We start from the raw sequence: 23992 nt of genomic DNA, 5'->3' as shown, positions 1-23992 counted from the left end.
AGACCTTGGGTTAAAAATAAATCTTGGGCCGGCTGAGTGGCTCAGTTGATTAAGAGCTCGCTCAAGAGTGCGTGCTCTTGAGCAACAGCAGTTCGATTCCAAAGCTGAGATGCCGCTGAGCTGCCAATACATGGCAGGATGGCTCAGCTAAAAAGGAAAAATAAATAAATAAACTAAATCTTGGGGCAACCAGTTAGCTCAGCTGGTTAGAGCACAGGCTCATAACACCAAGGTTGCTGGTTCGAATTCCACATGGGCCAAGGAGCTGCGCCCTCCACAACCAGATTGAAGACAACTACTTGACTTGGAGCTGATGGGTCCTGGAAAAACACACTGCTCCCCAATAAAATTTCTAAAAAAAAAATTTTTTTAAATAAAATAAAATAAATTTTAATATTTAACTTCAAAATAATCTGGGGAGAAGAGGATGAAAGAGTAATGACGGGGAGCAAGAAATTAACTATCAACGAAACAAGACTGGCTATATTTTGATAATTATTGAAGCTGGGTGATGAGTATATGAAGTCCAAAATTAAAAAGTGAAAATAAAAATCTAATAAAGTATCCAAAGAAAGCTTAACAAAGAAGTCTTAATGTACTCTTCAAGATAAACTATTTGTGAGAAGGACACAGGAAACTTTAAATATACACATACATTTTAAATATAATTATATATGTTCTTACAAATACATATGTATTTTACAGATATATTTATTACATATACAGATACACATATATATGAGTGCTTCTTATAAACAAATTATAAGCTTGGAAATATCTGCCAACATAATAAATTTAGATTTAGAAAAGTTTATAGTTACCCGTCTGTATGGCAATAATTAACAGGGTCTATCTCCAGTCTGGGCTCCTTGTAAATTCCAAATAATGAAACTTATTCATTTATAAAAGAATATTTTCTTTGTGTTGTCTAAAACAGGCACCCAGCTCATTCAAAAGTATTATCAAATGATTAAAAAGCAAGCTAAAGGGAAGAGCGGCCATTGTTCTTCACATTTATTAATCTACCTGGAAATGTTAAAGATGTTCTCTCTCTCTCTCTCTCTCTCTCTCTCTCTCTCTCTCTCTCTCTCTCTCTCTCTGTATATATATATATATATATATATATATATATATATATATATATATACTTTGTACATAGACTTTGTACAGTTATGTACATAAACTTTGGAGCCTACATGCCTAAATTTGAATCCCAACTCTGTCACTGCCTATGTAATCCTGGACAATTCTTTCTGTGCCCCAATTTCCTCACTTGTAAAATGAAGGTAAAAGTAGTTATCTACCCTTTCATAAAGGAGTTAGTCTAGGTATGCCCTCTAAAAGAGGAGTATAATAATGGCTGCTAAATGTTATCAATGGCTGATAAATGTTAAAGGTAATCATCATCATCATCATAACAAAAATTGCTATCATTATTTTAAGCTATCAGACATTGATTCCTACTGATGTTTATGCCAATGGTCCCTAATGATGAAGTCTATGTGCTGAGTTTAAACAGGTTAGCTCACAATTGATTCTTGTTCATGGATTCAAAGGCCAAGGTGAGACTAATAAACTTGAAAGATATAATTTCTACTTTAAAAAGGTGGTACAAGAACAGTATCTAAATCCTGATTGCTCCTAGTGTAAAACCATTGGCCTAAAATGCCCAGACTTAGATATTTAATTGGAAATCAGTTTGGTCAAAATGCCAATAAATTAATAATTTGTAGAGAACATACATGGTCACTTTTTCTAAAGACAGTTTAATCATATTCTGGATCTTCCAGATAGTGATGCCACTTCCTAAATTAATTTTCGAGTGCACAATCACACTTACTGTGTGAAATGGACCCCTTTTGGATGAAAGAGCAAAGCTTTGAGGGAGTCAAAGAGAAAATTCTTGGAAGGGAAAGGCAGGAAGATAATACCACACCATCAAGAGTGTTGAACTTGGCCTAGTTTTCTAAAATTTAACCTAGTTTCCCTCCAGGGACTTTAGTCTTCAATGTCCCTGCACCCCAAGGAACTTAAGGGGCTATGGTTAATAATCTGAAAATAAACAGGAGGAAAGTTTTTTGTATATCAAGTGTCCTACTCTTAAAATACCTGGATAAAAGATACGAGGTGTGATCAAACAATATGGTGAATGTTTAAATAAAATAAAATTTTTATAGTGAAAGACACATTGTCATTAATACCCTCAAAATACTCTCCCTTGTTTTGAACATACTTATTTCAAGAGGACTCTGGAAGTCCTCTTTCATAAGTGTCTTTAGTTGTGCTGTCGTGGCTGCCTCGAGATCCTGAATCATTTTGACTTTGGGGCAGAGCCAGAAGTCACATGGTGCCTGAATAAGGTGGATGAGGACACACCGTAATGTTTTTATTTGACAGAATTGCCATACCAGAAGCGATGTGTGACACGGAGCGTTGTCATGATGGAGGATGATTTATGGCACACTTTAAAACACACCTTCTCTCAACTGTAGCTCACACCCGACTGAATGCACCAAACAAGTTGAAACTTGTCACTCACTAAGGTTCGATGGGCCACTTCCCATATTGAAGATCTCTGTCTTACTGTTGGATGGCACTAGGCAACAGCATTCACCATAGTTGATCACAACAGAAAGGCTCCATGTCACACATCGCTTCTGGTATACGGCAATTTCTGTCAAATAAAAACATTACGGTGTGTCTTCATCCACCTTATTCACCAGATCTGGCACCATGCAACTACTGGCTCTTCCCCAAAGTCAAAATGACCATAAAAGGTAAATGTTTTAAATCGATTCAGGACATTAAGGCAGCCATGACAGTACAACTAAAGACACTCACAAAAGAGGACTTCCAGAACTGCTTCAGAAAGTGACAAGAACGATGAGATAAGTGTGTCTAAAGTGAAGTGAGGGAGAGTATTTTGAGGGGGATTAATGGCAATGTCTTTTACTGTAATATTTTTTTAATTTAAATATTCACCATATTTTGTGATCACACCTCATATATTTAATGACTTTAAACAACTATTTGCCAGTGAGAACAGACTCCATTGTGAAAATCCAAACTGAGATCACTCCTCATCTCATAGGCTTCTTAGTTCTTTATAAATAAAATCTTGCCAGAAAAGATGTGGATCATCCTTGCAAAGTAGCCTAGATGCAGGATAGTTTCAAACATGGCTACAAAATCGCTACTTTTTCATTCACCTCCATGAATGAGTGATATGGGGGTATCATCTTCCCTGGCTTAGCACCCAGGACTGGAGGAGCTGTCCCCAAAAATGACTTGCAGAAGTTACACATACTTCTGGCTTACAGCATGTAACTGTTTACCCAAAGTAAAGTGGTTATGTACTTGGGAGATCACAAATTCTTCAGCCAAAGAATGTTATGTTAAAAAGCAACAGGGTTCCAGAAAATCAAATATGATATTCACCCTGTGACGTTTATGACTCTGGAGAAAATCAACTTGTGAGTATATATGAGACATCTAAGAATGTCTGAGAAGGCTTAAAACTGCATGAGAAAGTAAACTATGAAGGGAAAAAGACACAAACAGCAGGGCAGAAAATTTAAAACGTGTGAGGTGTAAATCTGGGTTGTCAAGAACTAAAATTATGAAGAGGAGAAAATAAAAAGAATTAGGGAAAGACTTTTAAAAATTCCAGAAAATAAAATAAGAAACACACACACATACAGGCGAAAAGATATAGATATATAATTTAACATCTGTCATGTAGTATACAATAAATATTTTAAAGTATGAATAAAGTTTTCAAAAATAAGCATAATGTAAATTTTAAAAGCTGTAATTTGACTCAAGACATAGAAAACACATCCATTTACATGTAAAAAAGTAAAAAGTTAAAGTAACTGAGGTTAAGAATGGGCAGGAAATGGAAGGAAACATAAATGTTAAACTGTAATCCTACTGACTCACATCAAAGCAGACAAACCAGTGACTTAACTGTTTAAAAAGTTCCTCTCTGGAGGCCACTCTACTGAATGTCAGCCCATCTCAGTTTCTCAAATTCACTTCACAAGCCAGTGGGAAACAACAAAAACAGCAAAGGGACTTCTAGCTAATACTGGTTGAGCTTGTGTTATTTTTCTGATTATTTTTTTCCCCAAAAGACATTATTATTCTTTCCTCTCCATCATCACCTCTCCTACCACTCACTATGTTTTATATGTCAGACTTTTTTTTATTGTTCCCGTAACTATGTTCTTTAAATCTAGAGGGAAATTAGGCTGAGGTTTGACAAGTAAAACACTGAAGTGTCTTTCATAATATTTCAACTACCGTAGGTATCCGCTAACAACCACAAGAGACTCCTCCTTCTGTTCCAAAGACTCAATTCAATTCAACAAATATTTATTCAGGCCCTATCATAAAATGTTTTCAGGAAGGAAGGCTTTCACTGGCTTTAAATCCTTGGCCCACTTAGAGGAGAGGAATACTAATTCCTCAGAGGAGACTCAAATCCCAGGGTTTTGTATTTGTCTCCTCAAATAATACACCAACATTCTCCCTAAATATATCTTATCTCCCAAAACAGTTCTAATTCACTTTTTTTCCCCCAAGAAATTTTATTGGGGAACAGTGTGTTTTTCCAGGACCCATCAGCTCCAAGTCAAGTAGTTGTTTCAATCTAGATGTGGAGGGCACAGCTCTTTGGCCCATGTGGGAATAGAATCGGCAACTTTGGTGTTATGAGCCTGCGCTCTAACCACCTGAGCTAAATGGGCTGCCCCCTAATTCACTTTTTAAAAAATTATTTGAATAATAATTTTGGATCAAAGGTGGAAATGACTTCCCGGGTATAACAAAAGACTTAATTTGCATACAGCTCTGCTTCTAGGAACTTAACCAGTAAATAATGGGACAAATCATTTGTTCAAATCATCAGTGCCAGGCACAGTTCTAGACACCTGGAAAAAAACAAAACAAAACAGGCAAAGATCACTGCCCGTATAGTGTTTATATTCTTATGTTATGTACTCAGTCTTATTTAGTCCATCCAATAAAGAGGTCCCTGAACCTCTATGTGTAAATCAAAGTTTTCTCAATCAAAATATGTTTAAAATTATGAAAGACAGCCCTAATAAGCAGTGCAACTGATTCCTTTGCAAAAGGACAAACTTGGGGGTGGAGGGGAATCGACATGTCAAAGATGAGTCACGTTTATGTCTTTAAAAACCTCAGTTTTTTGTATTTCAAATTTCTAAAGAACACTATAGAAAACTGAGTAAGACCAAACCGGGGTGAAATTTTACTTCTAAGAAATTATTCTATGGAATTTTCTTAAATATTTATAGGAATGTGTGTGTTTTTTAAACTGCTTTTTAAAAGATCAAAGTGAAGTTGGCTATATAGAGAAAATATAAGGCCAGGTCTTATGAAAGAAAGCAGGAAAATGGAAACTTTAATAATTTTTTAAAGCTTATTATTTGTTCAGTGTGAATTTGCTAGATACATTTCATACGTTTTCTACCCACTAATGGATTTAGTATTGACTGGTAAATATAACAGTTTATTCTGCATCTTGCTACTTGCTTCACTTTACTTTTTCTCTTTAAATACAACAGAAAAACCCCAAACCTTATGCACTTGTACTTTTCAAACTGAAAAAAAGCAAAGAATCACTATAATTCTGACATAAAAACAATAATTTAAATATCAACCTTAGGAATATCAACAGACAATAACGATATGTTAAAAGAATATTAATCTTGGAAATATTAACAGACAAGTTCAAATATTATAATATTTAAGTGGGGGAAATAAGCCAAGCCATACGCATAAAGATGTTTTTAAAAAGTGAAAGAAGGGGCCGGCTGAGTAGCTCAGTTGGTTAAGAGCTCGCTCAAGAGTTTGAGCTCTGAGCAACAGTGGTTCGAGTCAGCCCGAGCTGAGCAGCCGTGAGCTACCAACAGGTGGCAGGATGGCTCAGCTAAAAAAAAAAAAAAAAAGTGAAAGAATCCTAAGTATCCAAGAGTAAGGGACAAGTGAAATACATTATAATAAATCCATACACCAATTCTATTCAGACATCAGAAAGTAGTACCCTGACCATTCTTTTATTTACAGAAGACATCAAGTTAGAATGATCTTATGAGTTGTGACTAGATGGTCAGACAAAGCCCTGAGAGACTGCCAACATTCAATCACAACCTTAATATCTTTAAGAGTTATGTAACCTTAAGAGTAAGAAAGAATATGAAAAGTATTCCATTGGATTCAAAGGTCTTCAGTGTAGTTAGAAAAGGGATTCACATGTCTTAACAGCTAACCAAATTCAAAATCCAATCAAATGATCAACCTGGGTGGGAATTTGAGGCTTTTCCACACACGGAATTAATAGACAAGGTGAATCCAGGGATGTGGGTTACATGATTATCCCCTTTCTTGAGAATCACTGACACAAATAGGGTTCCATAGAATTAATCTACACTGCCAACAGGATACAATCTTTGTCCCAGCTAAAAGCACTGAGGTTTTATGCAAACTTAAGCAAGCCAAGAAGACAACGGCAAAATTTACACAGGAAGGGAACTCCCCAAATTGTGTGGGATCACATAATTATTTCAAGGGTGGAAAAACATCTTTCAAACATTGGAATATTTAAAATTAAATATACAAATGTTTAAGAGAGCTATAACATTAATACTTTTGTGCATATTATATGTATAATTAGGCAACTCATTTTGGCTTATGTGTAAGTCATTAGAACATTTAAGAATTTAAAATTTACCATATTTACTTTTCATCTATTAAATGTATGAGTTACATAAGAATATATAAAGGTTTAGCAAACAGGTGATTGTAGTATTTAAAGGAAATCAAATATATTAAATTTAGAAATACACTAAAATGTTTGAAATTATCTAATTATTAATAATTGAGTTTGTAAAGGATACTACTAGTTCTTCAAAGGTTCTTAAATGGGATTGTTATAATCTGTTAGACTTTTAAAATATTCATAAGTTGCACTCGAAAGATTAAAACTAATATCTGAACCTGTAACTTTAATAACTTGAATATTAAATTCTATAACCAAAGTGAATATCTGAAAAGCCTTTTCTTCAAATAAAAATTACCCCCAAGGGCACTAGACATTTTATATTTAGAAACTGACACAGAAAGACGCAGTATCAAATGAAAAGAGCAAATATTGAGTTGTCGGAAAAGTCATGACGTATTTTGTCTATGTTTTTCAAAAGTCTTTTACTTATATAAAGAACAAAGATCAATGATATATTGCCCATCTTGTTCGATAACTTTATGCCATCTTTCAGTGAGCTTCATAATTCCTCATCCATAAAAGGACCTGTCTTTATTTGCGAAAAGCTGAACAAGGTGCTGATTTACAGCCTCATCTGAATTGAACGTTACACCACGCAAGGAGTTTTGAAGAGAATAAAACAAGTGGAAGTCTGACAGTGCAAGGTCAGGCGAGTATGGTGGGTGTGGCAACACGTCCCATCCAAGCTCCAATAATTTTTGACGGGTGATCAAACTTGCATGTGGTCTCGCGTTGTCGCGTTGGAACACTCCGTTACAATTAACAAGCTCTGGATGTTTCTGGATGATGGATTCGTTCAAATTGTCCAATTGCCGACAGTACACATTTGAATTGTTTGGTTCCTTGGTAGGAGCTGAAAAACACGACACCTTTAAAATCCCACCACACTGAGAGCATAACCTTTCTCTGATGAATGTCTTATTTCGATGTTGTTTGAGGTGAATCATCACGTGGGCACTAAGACCGTTTGTGCACCACATTGTTGTGAACAATCCACTTCTCATCAGTCAATTCAAAAGAGGATCATTTTCCTCACATTTAATGGGCATATTGCAGATGTTTATACGCACTGTCAAAGGAACTTCTTTGAGTTCATGCAGAACCTAAATATCAAGCTTGCTTACATAGCCCAGCTTCTTCAGGTGGTCTTGAACGCTTGAATGATGGATGTTCAATATTTTTGCAATCTCTCGTGTCGCGTAACGTGGGTTTGACTTGATCAATGCCTTTATTTTGTCGTCAACAACCTCGGTGGGCCTCCCTGACCGAGGAGCGTCATTGAGATCAAAATCACCAGCAGGGAATTTCGTGAACCATTGTTGACACTGACGCTCTTGTAGAGCATTGTCACTGTAAACTTTATGCAACTTTTCACAAGCTTGATGGGTGTTCTTCCCTTTATGGAAGTAAAACAGTAAAATATGGCAAAAATGCACAGTTTGGTCTTCCATCTTCAACTTGTATAATCTCCAAAACTCAACCAAATCGCTCAATTTTATGAAGCTAGAACTGTCAGCTGTCAAATGTCATAGCAATAACATGGATGCGAATGACTCTAGTACTTCCAATAATGAACTAGTGCCATCTGTCGCAAACATGCATCATGACTTTTCCAACAACCCAATAAAACCATATGCTACTTATGATGAGCATCTTTACTTATAGGGAAAAAAATCTAATACAACATTCACCAAAATGTTAGCTGTGTTTAACTCTTGAGTATTCCGATCCATTTTGGGGCTTATCTGGATTTCTCACCTTTTCTGCAGTGAATGTGGCGTATTAGTTTCCTATTATTGCTGTAACCAACTACCCCAAATTTAGTAGGTTTAAAAATAACAAATTTATTTTCTTACAGTTCTGGAGCTCAGAAGTTCGAAATCATTTCAGTGGGCTAAAGTCACGGTGTGGCGAGTCTCCCCAACCAGGGGAGAATCATTTTTCTTACCTTTTTCAGCTTCCAGCTTTGACTGTATTGCTTAGTTCATGACCCCTTCCCCATACCACTGCAACCTCTTGTTTCTATTGTCCCATCTCTCACTACTACAAAGCTCTAACTCCTCCTGTTTCCCCTGTAATAAGGACCCCAGCATTCCTTGGCTCTTGGCCCATTTCTACCATCTTCAAAGTCAGCAACTGGGAGTCAGTCCCTCTCATGCTTGCAATCTCTCCTCTTCTGCAGTCTCATCTGTCTGACCTAACCTGAAAGATTTTCCACTTTTAAGGACACATGTGATTGTATTGGGCCCAAACAGATAATCCAGGATAACCTCCCCATCTCAAAATCCTTAACTTAATCAGATCTACAAAGTCCCTTTTGCCATATAAAGTAACATTCACAGGTTCAGGGAGTAGGATGTGGACATCTTGATAGTCACTATTCAGCCTATCACATATGGTCATTTTGTAATTTTCAAAATAAAAGAAAAACAATTCTTTAATTGAAGTGTAAAAATTATAATTTTCCATGCGAGGACAATTCTAAACAGAAAAGATTATATAAAATCAAGATCCTTTTCAAGTGGCTTTGGGCCCACTGACCTGCATTATTTTCCAGGAGCCAGAACATTCAACATTATAATTTCTGAACCTATGGCTCTTCCTATTACTTCAGTAGTACACTCATCAACAGAAACAAAGTGTAGAGTAAGAGGTGTAACTCATACACTCGCTTCATCCAGGACACGCCAGTGAACACCTTAAAGAAAATATGAGCTATAGCATACACATTGTTATTGTGGGGCAATACAATTTCCAAAATTTTATCTCCCTTATTTGCCTACTTATTTTTAAAATATAAAACAAGTTTCCTGAGTAATCTAGGGCATTTGTGTGCAACCTCTGTATATACCGTATTTGCCGGCGTATAAGACGACTGGGCATATAAGACGACCCCCTAACATTTCCACTCAAAATACAGAGTTTGTTATATACTCGCCGTATAAGACTACCCCCTCTTCCGCACACCTTCCACACACCAAATAAAAGGTAAAACAATATCAGATTTGATTTGGCCCACTGAAGTGCAAACAAGCGTATTGTATTTCGTGTCACCACATAACCGTTTTGGTGATGTTGAGCCATGTCTGCTACATGTTTTTCGAGTTCTGGCCAGTGTGGGGTGCCTCTTCTTAATGCACACTTACCCCTTGGCATACTCTTTAATGCTTTCTCATTTGATTTCCAGTCCCGAACCATCTTTTCTGTTACTCCATATTGTCTTGCAGCAGCACAATTATTATTTTCCTTAGCAAAGTTTGTAACTTTCAGTTTAAAATTTGCATCATACTTCTTTCTTTTGGCTGGTGCCATGATAGGGATGATAGGGGTTTGACTGGTCGACATTTTCTATGCTGTACTGTACAATGGTGCAGTATTGTGGTTGGCTGTTGGCTGTATACAAAGCCTGATTTGATTGGTCCCTGCTCCCTGTTTGCCCGCCCTGTCACTATAGCAGTCTGGTCCACCCTTGCATCAGCATCTCCCTGGGACCTCACTAGTGCGCAAGTGCGAGCTCTTCAACATTCTAACAGGTACCATGATAGCGCAAAATCGCGAATCTTCAATGCATATGTAAAGAAATATACGGTAACCCGAATTTACCACACTCGCAAAATCGCACACAGCCGAGCATACACCCAGCAGCGCTGCTGATGCCTGAACGGTATGTGGAATGAAGTGGGCGGGCATCGGGAGGCCACTATGGCACGGGGCAAGCACTATGGGCAGTCTATCTGAAGTGTACCTGGCGTATAAGACGACCCCCCACTTGGAGGCATATTTTTCAGGGCCAAAAAATCGTCTTATACGCCGGCAAATACGGTATATTTTTTATTTTATTTTATTTTATTTTTTTTGCCAACCATGTTATATTTTCTCCAGAGCACAAACTGCAATAAAGTACAACTTGAAACTATGATAATGTTATCTCTCTGCATGCAAATCTGTATTTTGCCTTTGTGGTGGTCGCCAAGGATGCTGAAGCTTCAAGGTGCCCTTTCTGTTTACCTATTTGAATTAATAAAGATAGTATGAAATACCATAGTAAGTAACATTATTTGATATTTGATACAAAAAACAAAACAATACATGTATGTATCTATGGTAGTATCTTGATTTACACTGGACAAGAAAAATAGAGCAAAAATTATCAAAGTGAGATCTAATTAATTTGTGTTTAAAATAAATTCTAAATGTAGGTTGTCTTTTTATCTTTAAGGTACACGGAAACTTTTGGTCAAAGAAGATAACGCTGTAAGCAAAGTAAGGTTTTTATTTATTTTTCTGTTTGTTTTTAGCTAAAGACTCCAGTTAGAAAAGGTACTCAAAGTGACATGGTTAATATATAATTTAATGACTTTCTATGAAATAAATTATAAATGTAAGTTTTGCTTTTATCTTTACATGTACAAGGATTTTTGCCAAAAGGTAATAAAATGTCTGCCATGAATAAGGCTTTTCTCTCTCTTTTTGTGTGTTGTTTTTAAACTTAAAACTCCATAATTTTCATTGAACCTACAATTAAAAGAATTCCAGGACAACAGACATTAAACCAGGACCCTCCTGAACAACTGGGTATATGATCAGTGTATTAATAGCCCAACTCCACTATATTAATCCATCCTCACTGTATGCTCACTTTTGCTCCCTATTTGTTCCAAAGAATTGAATAAAAACAAGTATCATACACGATCATGTCTTTTAATCTTTGAAAAGCCATGCAAACTATTGGATTTATTTAAATACTCTAAAAGTCTACATCCCAGGTGACAATAGCTCATTCTACATTAGTAGATGCAATTAACCACCTGTCACAGGGAAGGGCATAGAGCCATCCTCTCTAGGAGCTACTTGGAGGCTAATGAATCACTCCTCAACACTGGTCAATTGGTAAAGAAGGGCTAGGTATGAGCGAGCCACCTTACTACTCATAAAAGAACAAGAGTTGCCCTGTGCCCAACTAGTTAAAGATGGGTTATCTCAAGATAAGGCTCACAGGGCACAGTGCTTGACTAGTATACATCTATAAATTCAGGCTTCTAGTGCAGCAGGATAGGTATGCTGCCTTTTAGTTAGCCAAGAGGCTACCAGTGAGTCACGGCAAAAGAGAATTCACTATATACCTTGTCCATCATGTGAAAGCTACAAAAGTTCCAAATACATCAAAGAGAGGCAATATTTCAGGTACCCTTCTCATCTACTAGGAATAAATAACTACTCTATGCTTCCCCATAGTCATTCAGGGCAGGAACATTTAGAACTGAATTGAATTAGGGATATACTTCATATCAAATCATCTCTACCCTAAATACAACTACATTTTTGTGAAGCCTGAAGATAGTACAGTTAGTCTGCAATGGACATGTTGGCCTTTGTCCACACACAGTCACTGCAAAGGAACATGGGTAACTCATGATTTGGATTGGCTAGCACTATTAGACTGGGAAGAAAACTTCCGGGCAGCCTGTGATGGATCATGTACAAGTGGGAGTAACTTACCTTAGGGTGGATTCATTTATAATTGACTGAAAATAAGTAAATAAACAACAAATACATAAAATTCATACAAAGAGAAAACATTTGCAAAGCATGATCCTTAGTATATGGGCAATTCAAATACTTCTCAAATAAAAAGCCACCATTGAAAGGCACTCTTCTTAAGGACCCTTAGTTATTTTCTCAGAATCAATGTACTACTCAGGAAGAAATGATTCATTGATTTACATTGATAGCTAAGATTTTTTACATCAGTAGTCTTGGGCCGCAGTGATCAACACATGGTCTTACCATAATCACTTCTTCCAAAATACCTGTGCCCACATCTCACTGAAGTAAGCAGTGTAAACCAAACTAGGCCAATTTAATCACACAAGGTATTTAACTTTTTTGGATAAATAACAATGGTGTCTGGAAATTTAAAGATGGGTAACTACTGGCTATTACCACATCTTCTTACCAGGGTACAATGAAAGCAAATTTCAAACCAAATTCTGCTTCATAAACTAACTAACTCTCTGTCTCTCTCTGTCTCTCTCTCTCTCTCTCTCTCTCTCTCTCTCTCTCTCTCTATATATATATATATATATATATATATATATATATATATATATAATTTTATATATATATAAAATTACAACAAAAAAACCCACCCATATTAACAAGTAGACACATTACAGTTCCTCAAGGAGGAGTCATATGAACTGAGGCATGTCTCTAAAATACTTTAGGCAATAATATATCTCTAATGGCACTAATATCCTCTCTGAGAGTCCATTTCTAATGTTCTTTATGTGAATTATCGATACCTGGGCTGGGTATCTTGCCACCAATTAAGAGAAGCCTTGTAGTAGTGGAATCCAAAGTGACTGGAATTCGAGCTGACCACTAACTGGGATGGAATTCCACATGAAGGAAACCTTCCAGACTTAGAAATAATTTCAACTAACACATAAATAATATCACACTGTCAAAGTAGAAGTGTTCTTAAGTAAGTTCCAGCCAACATAATAGGATGTTGTCATTCCCCCCTTTCCCACAATCTGATAATTCCTAACTCTGTACAGATCTATGGCCCTTCCAGTCCACCCTGTTCTTAGGATTAGCTATAGCGGAGTGAATAAATTATTGGGAGGTTTCGCTTTTTATTTAGTAGCTATGTGTCTGGGGTAAGTGATTTAACCTCTCTGACCCTTAGTTTCCTCATCCTTAAAATGGAGAGAAAGTGACTATGCAAATGGGCTGTGAAAGTCAGAGATGACAAATGGAAAGAAGCCGAGAAACAGACGGGCACACAGCATGAACGCCAGGTAGGTTTTGTTCCTGGAGCTCCCCTCTGCAGGCCATTATTACTGGGAGGCCCTGGAACCTTGTGGATGACAACCCTACGTTCCTGGGACGAGCTCTTCCTAAAACCCTCACAGTCAAGTCATGGCAGAGCTGCTCTTTGAACCTCTCAAGATCTGTGGCATTCAGAAAATTTCCAAAGAGGACTACTCTGCTTTGAAAAGGCCTCTCCCCACTGCTATTCATGAGCTATCCAGTGGGGCCATTCTGCTCACCTAGACTACAGGAGGTTAGAGCTTCACTGTCACTGTCTTTACCTGCCCTCAGGTGCCACTCATCTCACAGTCCCACAGGTCTTGCCTACTCTCTCTTGCGTGGATCTATTCACCACCACCAATTCAAAGCCATCACCAAAGCTTAACTGCCACCTTCCCTGCCCTCACCATCCCCCCCCCCTTTCCTGCTTTTGACAATGGTAAAATCAACAGCTCTTTGTCCCAGATCATCGCTTGGGGTCAAGTGGCACTGACCTCTAGTGTGACCATTCTGAGGGGCTAACTGACCTAACCAATTGCTAAATAATTACAACTCTGTTGGTCACACATGTCTTAGTTGCAGCTTTCCAAATCATGGATACAGACCAAACCTTTTAAAGATGCTGAGTGAGTGCAAAGACTCTAGAGATGGTTCAGCATGGAGAGCAGACCTCACCTTTCTGTAAACTAAGGAATATTCTCCTATCCCATCCTAATATCTGTTTACTGTGGCAAAGAAATCACGCTTAGGTGTCTCCAAATTCCTCTTATTCCCTATGCCATATGTCCCAGAGCCCTTAAGCATGTCTCTCCCTGAAGGCTGGCTGTGATCTCCCATCACTCTGAGAAGGATGTATCCACTTTGAGGTATTGTAAGAACTCCTGACCCCACCCAAGAAGCCCTTATGGGACCACAAGGATACCACCATTTCTCATAATCTGAGGAATTAAGAGAAGGAAAAAAAAATGTTCATGTTTAATTGATTAAAAGGTTAAGAAACAGTGTCATGAACAAATATTGGGCCAGTAATAGATGGCCTAGTTCAGTCAATTAAGTTGTCTGGAACTTAATTCAAGTACCTGAACTAGAACTGAATCCCTGGTCTCTGTCTGGCTATACCAAAACACTACTTATCCATTCAAAACAAAGTGATAGTTCCAATCATCCAGTAGTTATATCATTTGTATGACTGGTTAAGATAACCTAGGGAAGGATTTTAATTTTTTGCTATGTCTAACACTGACAGTTTAAAAATCTTTCTTAACACTTTAACCTAATGGTTTAATCTTTATTAATGATTAATGGAAAATATTTTGCTTAAGAAAGTCTAAAATTTACATCAACATAAATCTAGCTGAATAAATTTCAAGAAAGAAAATTTTACTTTAAAGTCAACTTAAACCATTTACAAAAATACATAAAAAGCAAACTGTTTTAATGGTATATGGATTTCATATTTGAATAAATTGCTATTTTATTTGATGTTCAAATATGTTTTTGTCTGCGACATATCTTACCAAATCAGTCTTTAATTATACACAGATTCTTTTTATCCAATTGCTTATAAGAAAATAAACTCAGATCATTATTTCACATGTTTTAACAATAGTCTTTTTTTTATTAAATGTATTGGGCTGTCATTGGTTAGTAAAACTAAAAAGCTTCTGTACAGCAAAATAAACCATTAACAAAACAAAGAGGCAACCAGCCAAGTGGGAGAAAATATTTGCAAACAACATCTCCAATAAGGGGCTAATATCCAGAATACATAAAGAACTTGCACAACTCAACAACAAATAAAACAAGCAATCCAATTAAAAAATGGACAGAGGACCTGAATAGACCCTTCTCCCAAGAAGACATACAAATGGCCAACAGATACATGAAAAAATGCTCAACTTCACCAGCTATTAGGGAAATGCATGTCAAAGCCACAATGAGATACCACCTCACACCTATTAGAATGGCTATTCTCAACAAGGCAAGTAATAACAAGTGTTGGAGAGGTTGTGGGGGAAAAAGGAACCCTCATACACAGATGGTGGGAGTGTAAATTAGCATAGCCACTATGGAAAACAGTATGGAGGTTCCTCAAAAAAATTAATAATACTCTTTTAATTGAATCTTAACTGTCTATTATTTCTCTAATGAACAGTACATTTGACCCTTAAACAACTCAGGTTGAACTGTGCGGGTTGACTCATACACTGATGTTTTAAAAAATAAACATTACAAATGTATTTTCTTTCTTCTGATTTTCTTAATACCATTATCTTTTCTCTAGCTCACTTTATTGTAAGAATTCAGTATATACTTCTTATAACATACAACACGTGTTAGTTGACTATTTATGTTATCAGTAGGGCTTAGGTCAACAGTAGGCTATTAGTTAAGTTTTGGGGGTTTCAAAGTTATACATGGATTTTCGACCTGCTTTGCACCGGTGAAGTCATGGTTGGTGTCCCTAAGCCCTGTGTTGTTCAAGGGCTGGCTATCCACTAAAGTAAGCTTCAAATGTCTTCAGGTAGCCCATTTCATATGTATGCCAGTCCCTCCAGCAATCAGAACCAACGAAAGGTACATATAACATTGTTTCATTTTTATCAAAATAGACAATTTCTTGCTAATAAAAAGTATGTTTCTTTTATTAACAAGACAATGTACATTGTACTACATACAGTCTACAAAGCCTAGTTTATCAAGAACACTAATTATCATGCACATTCATACCTTTTGCTCATATTTTCATCACATTCATACTTTTCATTCATTTTATGATATATATGTGAAGGAAAAGTGGCTGCTGAGAATTAGGGAGAGAGGCATTCAGAAATTCTTGAAATTGTGCCTAACGACAAGCAGTCAATTCAACAAATTCCTCCTCCATCAGTGGGTTAGTCAGAATAGAAGCCAATGAACTAGTGAAGGATATATAATTTTTTTTCCTTTGCACCAAAATCAGTTGGACAAAATTCCTGCATGATTGCATATTTAAAAATCTAATTTCTGTGTTTGCCAACATTGCTAAGCTGCTATACCAACTGTCTAGCTTTAGCCAAATAAAACCTTTTTGCAACTTTGGAGGAAACTTCTATACAGGAAACTGTACATGTGGACAGATATAACTGTGTCTCAATATGTGGTTATTTTACACCAATTCCTAACTTTATCGCTATCTAAATTACAGGATACTCCAAAATGGTCATGGTGGCTATTTAATTAACGCTTTATTTTTTGGTTTTGTTTGTTTGTTTGTTTTAATTATCTGTTTTCTGTGTAAGACCAGACAGACAGAGCAAGAAACAGCATAATGTGGGTTTCTCTGCTGCCAAGTAACTTCAACTAACGCTGTCATTATTGGTTTCGATGGTACAAAAATATTTGGTTGACAGTATCAGGGGAATTCCTGGGGAAAATTTCACATATTCTTGTAGATGGAAAAGAATTCTGAATATATAAGCAAAATAACCATTTTTCTCTATAGCTAAAGTCTATCAATAGAAAAATAAAACAATGCATTTTTTCTTGTTTTTGTGTTGTTCCACCATATTCCAACATTAAGAAAAGATTTTTAAAAAAAGATTTAAGAAACTAAAACCTCATTTTCAAAACTTCTATAGCATAATGCTGGGGAAATTAAAAGGTGAGCACTGTCTTTAAAAACACCCTATATTACCTCTATTTTCATATTTGGGCTTAGATCTTCCAGATGAACCAAAGTCAGAGGTTAGAGGTCAGAGGTTCAAAAGATTAGTTATCCCCAACACATACGAACAAAGCAAATGGCAAACAAATATAAAAATGAAACAAAGAACTCTCAGGTTATGATCAACTCCTATGGAACTGCATTTTACCCACTTGTAATCCAATCTGAGTGTCTTGATTATTAGACTAGCTTCTTGGTATAGCTTGAGAACGTATTCAATGATTACAGTGTAACACACACACACACACACACACACACACACACACGTTTCATGTAATTGTCTATTCCACTCTTGTTTAAAAGATGGATAAATAATTATTAATTGTGGTTGTCTAAAGGTTTTATAAATGGGGCATGGGCTTCCATGAAACATAAGTAGTTAGTGAAAACATCTAGGAAAGACTTGTGATTGGCTTAGCCAAACTGCTAACTCAGTTGTTCTCCAGTAAAACTGCCTCCCGTCCCGACATAACACTGCTGTCTGTGTACAACCAACTATGTTATCTTAGCTGTTCATTAGATGTAACGATTTCGCAAACAACCTCCTAGATGGCATCATGACAGCAAAATGAGACCTCCATAAGCATTTCCAACTGCCTTCCTCCTCCTATCTAAGGCTCATTTGCAGAGAAACTTTTTATTTCAACCTTGGTGACCAGATTTGAGAATCATTACGTTGCCAAATGTTGCATCATTACCTATTTTATTTCACTTTTTTATCAAATGCAATATCATTTGAATTACTTGCAATTAAAAAGGAATTAAATCAAGTTCTTGTCAAAAATAATAAAAAACGGTGGAAATATGCTTTAATTATCAGCACACGTGCTTTCCATTTAGCAATAAAATATTACTTCTTAAGGAATTCTGAGAGGTAGAGATTTGAGAGGCAGTTTCAAATGCAACTATGTACCCCTAAAATTTGCCCTATTATACATGGTAGAGAAAAAAATAATGTCACCTGGGCCTTACAGCCATATTGCTTTTTAATTCTACAAATTTAATTAAATGTAGAGATAAGAATAATAAAGTACACATTTCTTTTGTTACCAAGACAGTATGCTAGTCTGTAAAGCCTTAAAATATCAATAATTCTATTTATTATGAACCTATTTACCAAGCAGTATATTTAATCCTTTATACTTATTATCCTGTATCTTCACGTAATCTTAGATAAATCACAACCATACACTCACAGGCTTACAAATTTGTATTGTCTAGTAAGGTCCTAAAAAGTTATTCATGCATAAATTGGTGAAGACCTATATACAATCATCTCACACAAAAAAAAGTAAGAATAATTGGCAAAATAAAGTTTTAAATCTCCCTTAATAGCTATGATAGGTGTCTGGTGATACCGAGCAACACAGTCATCAAGTATGGGACAAGTTTTCAAACTTTATTACTAATTTCCAGCCCTACGCCTAGCCACCCCAACACCTATGTACACATACACTATAGCTTTCCTAGAAAATTCTTTCAAATGTTTCTCAATCCTGGATCTAAAGGTCCAAATTAATTCGTATATTTGTGAAAACAGCCAATCATCCAAATCTTCCCAGCTTAAAGACTGTAAGGCTAAATGCCTTTCAATTCAGAGGCTCAAAGGATGTTTCCCTTGTAAAAACTGTTAAATAGTACACAACTGTAAGAAAAGGTTTCCAGTTCTGCATATTGATAGAAAAACATAAAGCCTAGTTTCTCTTTTGGACCATGAGATATACAATGAGGTCTCACTTTTTACAGCCTACAAAATATAAAACAATACTTCAGCATCTGGCAGCTATACATGGATAATTAGGTTTTTAAAAATACGTTTCAAAATACATTTAGACCTTAGATAATATACTATAATATATCTGTGTGTGTGTGTATAGATAGATATCACAAACATTACATATATACCAAAATATAATCCTATTATACTACTACTACTTAAAGAAATTAAAATTTTAAATAGACGGTATTAAAGTTATATCACTTAAGTATCACAACAATGACAAATATAAAATTTGAATAGAAAATATGTACCTAAGAACCAAACACCATCATTAGTTGAAAAGGACTTTGTTGTCCCAGGCGTGTTGAGTTGGTCCAGCAGCTAATTACTGCTAGCTTTCTCAATATGTGTAGAAGTAGAGTAGCTAAAGTTAACAATAAAGATAAAAATAACACTACAATTGTTAGGAAAACAATTTATAATTAAGAAAGTGAAACAACTACAAGCAGAGAAAAGCTGCTCTCAAACCAAAGCACTAACCTTTGTTATTCTTTTACTGACCTATCTTGTATAAAATCTCACTCTTAGTTTCTTTGGTCAGGTATATGATTGTCCAAAGTGAAACTATGTGCTGGGAATCTTATAGATGTTATTACTCCATTTAAGTAAATTCAAAAAGAACTATAAGTTGTATTACTAATAAGATAGCCAAAATGAATGGAATGCACAGATAGTTATATTAACTGCATACCACATTCCTAAATTAATACTGCTTGTTTAAAAAAAAAAAAGTTGTTGGGGGTGTGTGTGTGTGGAGAGGGAGAAGAGAAGAGAGGGAGGGAGAGAAGGAGGGAGGAAGGGAGAGGGAGAGGGGGAGAGAGAGAGAGAGAGAGAGAATATACAATGAAGCCAAACTAATTCTTTCTTTGGAATACTGTTCCTTGCTTCAAAACAATTCCTTCTTAGTCTATATACTCAAGGTTCCTTTGATAGTAGAAAGTTAACAGTGTTTCAAAGTGAGGTCAATTACTGCTATTTGTTTAATAACAATAATCATGCACACTAAGTAACAGAATGCATGTCTTTATATACAACCAGCCTTCAAGGTTACATTCTTGCAAAGTAAAGAAATAAGCATAATATAAATATAGCCTTGGGCTAATATTTCCCAACAACAACAAAAAAAAGAAATTCATTATATCTTATACATTCATACATTGTTACATACAAAAAAGCAAAACTAGGTTTTTTTCATCTAAACTTCAAGATAAAAGAAATAATGATTTAGTTATATAATTCAGTATATACTTAGTGTACATTTATCTTAAAGTAAAATTTTTGAGTTATCACCAAATTTTTTCAAGTACAAACATATGTCTGCCACTTCCTAAATCTACATGATTAAAGAAACACTGTACTCTAAATTCTAAATAATAACAATAATAACGTAGAGATGTGTTTCTCAGGGACAGGATCTCTCTTATTCAGCCCTGTACACCTCAGTGGCTCATTCCACAGAAAACATCCCGTGAATGTTGCTGAAATAAACTGAATTGTCAGCTAATACTTGCAAAGATTTAAGCTAGTCTGATTTGTTAGTATTTAAGGAACTCTCAAACAAATTACATGAAAACCCTCTAATCACATTATAAAACAATGAAAGAGAAGGACTCAAAAGTCAGGAGAACCTTCTGCTATGAGATCAACATGACTCCAGTCTGTCTACATAATAAATTGTAAATGACTTCAAACTCTCAGCTGTCTCCTAAAACATGCATCCCCCTTCTCTCTCTTGCTCTTCCTCCTTCCTCACAATGCTCTACCTTCAGAAAGAACTTTAAGAGAACTTGAAGAAAGGGACAGAGGACCTCCCCGCTCTTTCTTACCTCCACACTGACCATCTACTGTCAGAAAGCACAGAGTTCCCCATTATCCTGTGATGGATCTTTAGCCCACTGAATCTTGTTTCTGCCTGGGTGATAATGTATCTCAAGAAAGATGAAAGGAGACAGATAAATGAAAACTTACCTGTCTAAACCCACTATCCAGTAAATATTTATTTACAGTATCCTACAGATAAATAACTCTCAAATCCACATCTCTAATCTTTCTCTCCATTTGCTGTAACTTTTTTAAAAATTAAAAAGTGCAAGTGAGATCTCACGTGAGCTATCCCAAGCAGTCCAACTTTTCAAACTCTTCTTTTAGAGACAGAAGAACTACTAGAGTAAAATACAAAAGGAAAGGGTCCCCCTTTTAAATCAGTCACCAGGGCTGATAAATCTCCGTTTCTGGTATTTCTCCACGTCTCTACCCCAGGGCTTTGGCTCAGATCTCAATTAGCTCATGAGTGAACTCTACTTTTCTTTCTGCCATAACATTTTTGACATTCAAAAACATCCTCCCCATAGCAAATCCATCTTTCAGCTGTCCTCGCTTTGATATCTCTATGTAGAAGATTACTGAGGCTTCTGGTAATTTGAGTTCATGTTCATTTCAAGGCCTTTTCGTAACTGAACTTTCTCTACATACCCTCTTCACTATCCTCAGGCCGGCTGTCTGTGTGCCACAGGTGCTTACAGCCTCTCTCTCTTTGCAGGCATATAGCTGCCTCCATGAAACATCCCTCGTTAACTACTGAGATAACTGGAATTCACTTTCCATTCAAAATTCCAATCCCAAACCTCTTGAAGAAAGCTTGTTTCTCCCCATTCTAAACTCCATCAAGGGGTACTTGTGAGGGAAGGGGCAGGTTAAAGCTGACCAAAACCAGTCTGTCCATATTAATTTGACCCAATCTGAATATTGTCCCATGAATGTTGCTGAAATAAACTGAACTGACAGCTAATACTTTCAAAGATTTAAGCTAGTTTGATCTGGTAGTATGTAAGGAGCTCTCAAACAAATGATATGAAAACCCTCTAACCACATTATAGAACAATTTAAGTGAGGGACTCAAAAGTCAGGAGAACCTTCTGCTATAAGATCAACATGACTCCAGTCTGTCTAACATAGTAAATTGTAAATGACTTCAAACTCTCAGCTGTCTCCTAGACCATTCATCCCCCCTTCTCTCTTTCTTATCATCCTTCCTCACACTGCTACCTTCAGAAAGTACTTGAAGAGACCTTTAAGGGACAAAGGGAATCCCCCCTCTTTCTTACCTCCACACTGACTATCTCTTGCCATTTCTAGGTCACAAAGCACAGAGTTCCCTGTTATCCTGTGATGGATGTTTTATTACACATTGTTTATGTGCTTATCTAGTGTTCTTTAATTAACTGCTTTGCACCCTAATGGAGATTGTTGTAGACTGTAACTTCCATTAAGGGAAGGCTTTCAGTGCCTAGGAGAGGACCCCTGTTCACCAGTAACAGACATTTCATCTTTGATGAGGAGGCACCTGATGTGACTTGTACCAGAATTTGACAAAATCTGTCATTTACATGGAAGTTGGAAAAAAACTGAGTCATGAGTAATATAAAAATGTCATTCCGTTCAATAAACAAAAATCCCTATGTCTCATTGTTACCTTAGTCTGGCCTCCAGAGCTTTTACATCTTCCTTGATTAGTGATTTTTTCCCTGGGGCTTTTCCTAATATTCCTGGGCTCAGAGTCACAATTCACAATGCTCAGGCTTAGCAAACTCTGCTCCAAATAGTTTAAAGAAAGCATTCATGATTATTCAAGTGATCTTTATGAGGCAAGTACTAGCCAGATGTCCAGGGTTGAAATTCAGCACCTTTTAGAGAGACCTCTGTCTCCACCCCCTAAACCTTAGCTGTTTACACTAAGCCGACTGGCGCCAGGGTCCTCTCTCCTTTACACTCTTATCACCCCCTTCCATGCAACATCCCTCTGAATTGCTACAGAAACAACTTAAAATTCAGAATTACACTATTAACAGTTGTGGGCGGGCTGGGGGCCAGGTGGCCAGCCCCAGGAAAACCGCCCGTTTTCCAACCTGCCTTTGGCGGGCCGCTGTCCCAAGTCCCACACCCCAAACACAAGGGCACAGCCAGCCTTGGAGTCCCCCTGGGCAGTGCCCCCACCCTTTCAAGGCCTGTGCCCCCACTGCAATGCCCCAGGGATGAAAAGCAAGAAGGCTTCAACTTTCAGATCGTAGAGTTGAAAAATCTGCTCTCATGCTCACACAGAGGTGGGTAGTTGTGGTCTGGTCAGCTGTTTTCACAGCTGGCCATGTCAATCATCCGCTCTTAAACGCTTATTTGACAGGTGAGAAATTCCTCATCTGCAGGCTATTCCAGGGACTCCTCAGCATCAATCCGAGCGAGGAGAGGGGCCTGCAGGGGAAGGGAGTGGTGCTGAAATCGCGCTGAGGGTGTCCCAGGGGGGGACCTCTGGTGCAGGAAGGAGGATGCCGGCGCCAGGAATGTGCTGGTCCAGGGTCCAAGGGGAAGAGACGTGAGAGCCGGGAAGTCTCAAGGGTAGGGAGAGGCGCGACGAGCACAGGGCAAGATACCTGGGCAAGTCCCGGGCAGGATGTAAATGGGTGAAGAGGATGCAGACAGAACGTACGTTTAAGAAGACGAGGCAAGGGGAGGAGACCTGGACTACAGAGAGCGCCGTGCCTCGCACGCGGCCGTCCAACCTCGGCGGGCGCCAGACCCTTCCCCGGGGCGCTGGCCAGGCGGACTCCCGGCCGAGCCCTCGGCCCCGGGGAGCTGGGGCGGCCGGGCGGGCAGCGCCCCCTGCCCGGCGGGAAGGGGCCGTGCTCAGGGCTGCGCGGCGCCTCACCTTCTGGTCGACGATGGAGCAAGCCATCTCGCGGACGTGCGCCAGGCTGTAGTCCCCGGACGAGTCCTGCAGCAGCAGCACCGGCTCGCGGCTCAGGCCGATCTGCAGATGGAACGACATGCCCCCGGCCGGCGCGGCCACGGGCGCCAGGAACGGCGCGGGCCCCGACCCCGACCCCGG

The 23992-nt window shown here is 37.6% G+C and overlaps 1 protein-coding gene across 1 annotated transcript in view; it reads right to left on the bottom strand.

Moving 5' to 3' along the window:
• Positions 1-23992, bottom strand: part of PRKD1 (protein kinase D1) — a 359670-nt gene that overhangs the window by 291147 nt on the left and 44531 nt on the right. Inside the window, exon 5 of the mRNA XM_019654274.1 lies at positions 23813-23989. Within this exon, the coding sequence (XP_019509819.1) occupies positions 23813-23989 (177 nt within the window). The remainder of the gene's footprint in view (positions 1-23812; positions 23990-23992) is intronic.

This window comes from Hipposideros armiger, unplaced genomic scaffold, assembly GCF_001890085.2.
Source record: "Hipposideros armiger isolate ML-2016 unplaced genomic scaffold, ASM189008v1 scaffold_218, whole genome shotgun sequence".
Lineage (NCBI taxonomy): Eukaryota > Metazoa > Chordata > Mammalia > Chiroptera > Hipposideridae > Hipposideros > Hipposideros armiger.
The sequence above is the reverse complement of the archived record's forward strand: the minus strand, read 5'-3'. Positions and strand labels throughout refer to the sequence as shown.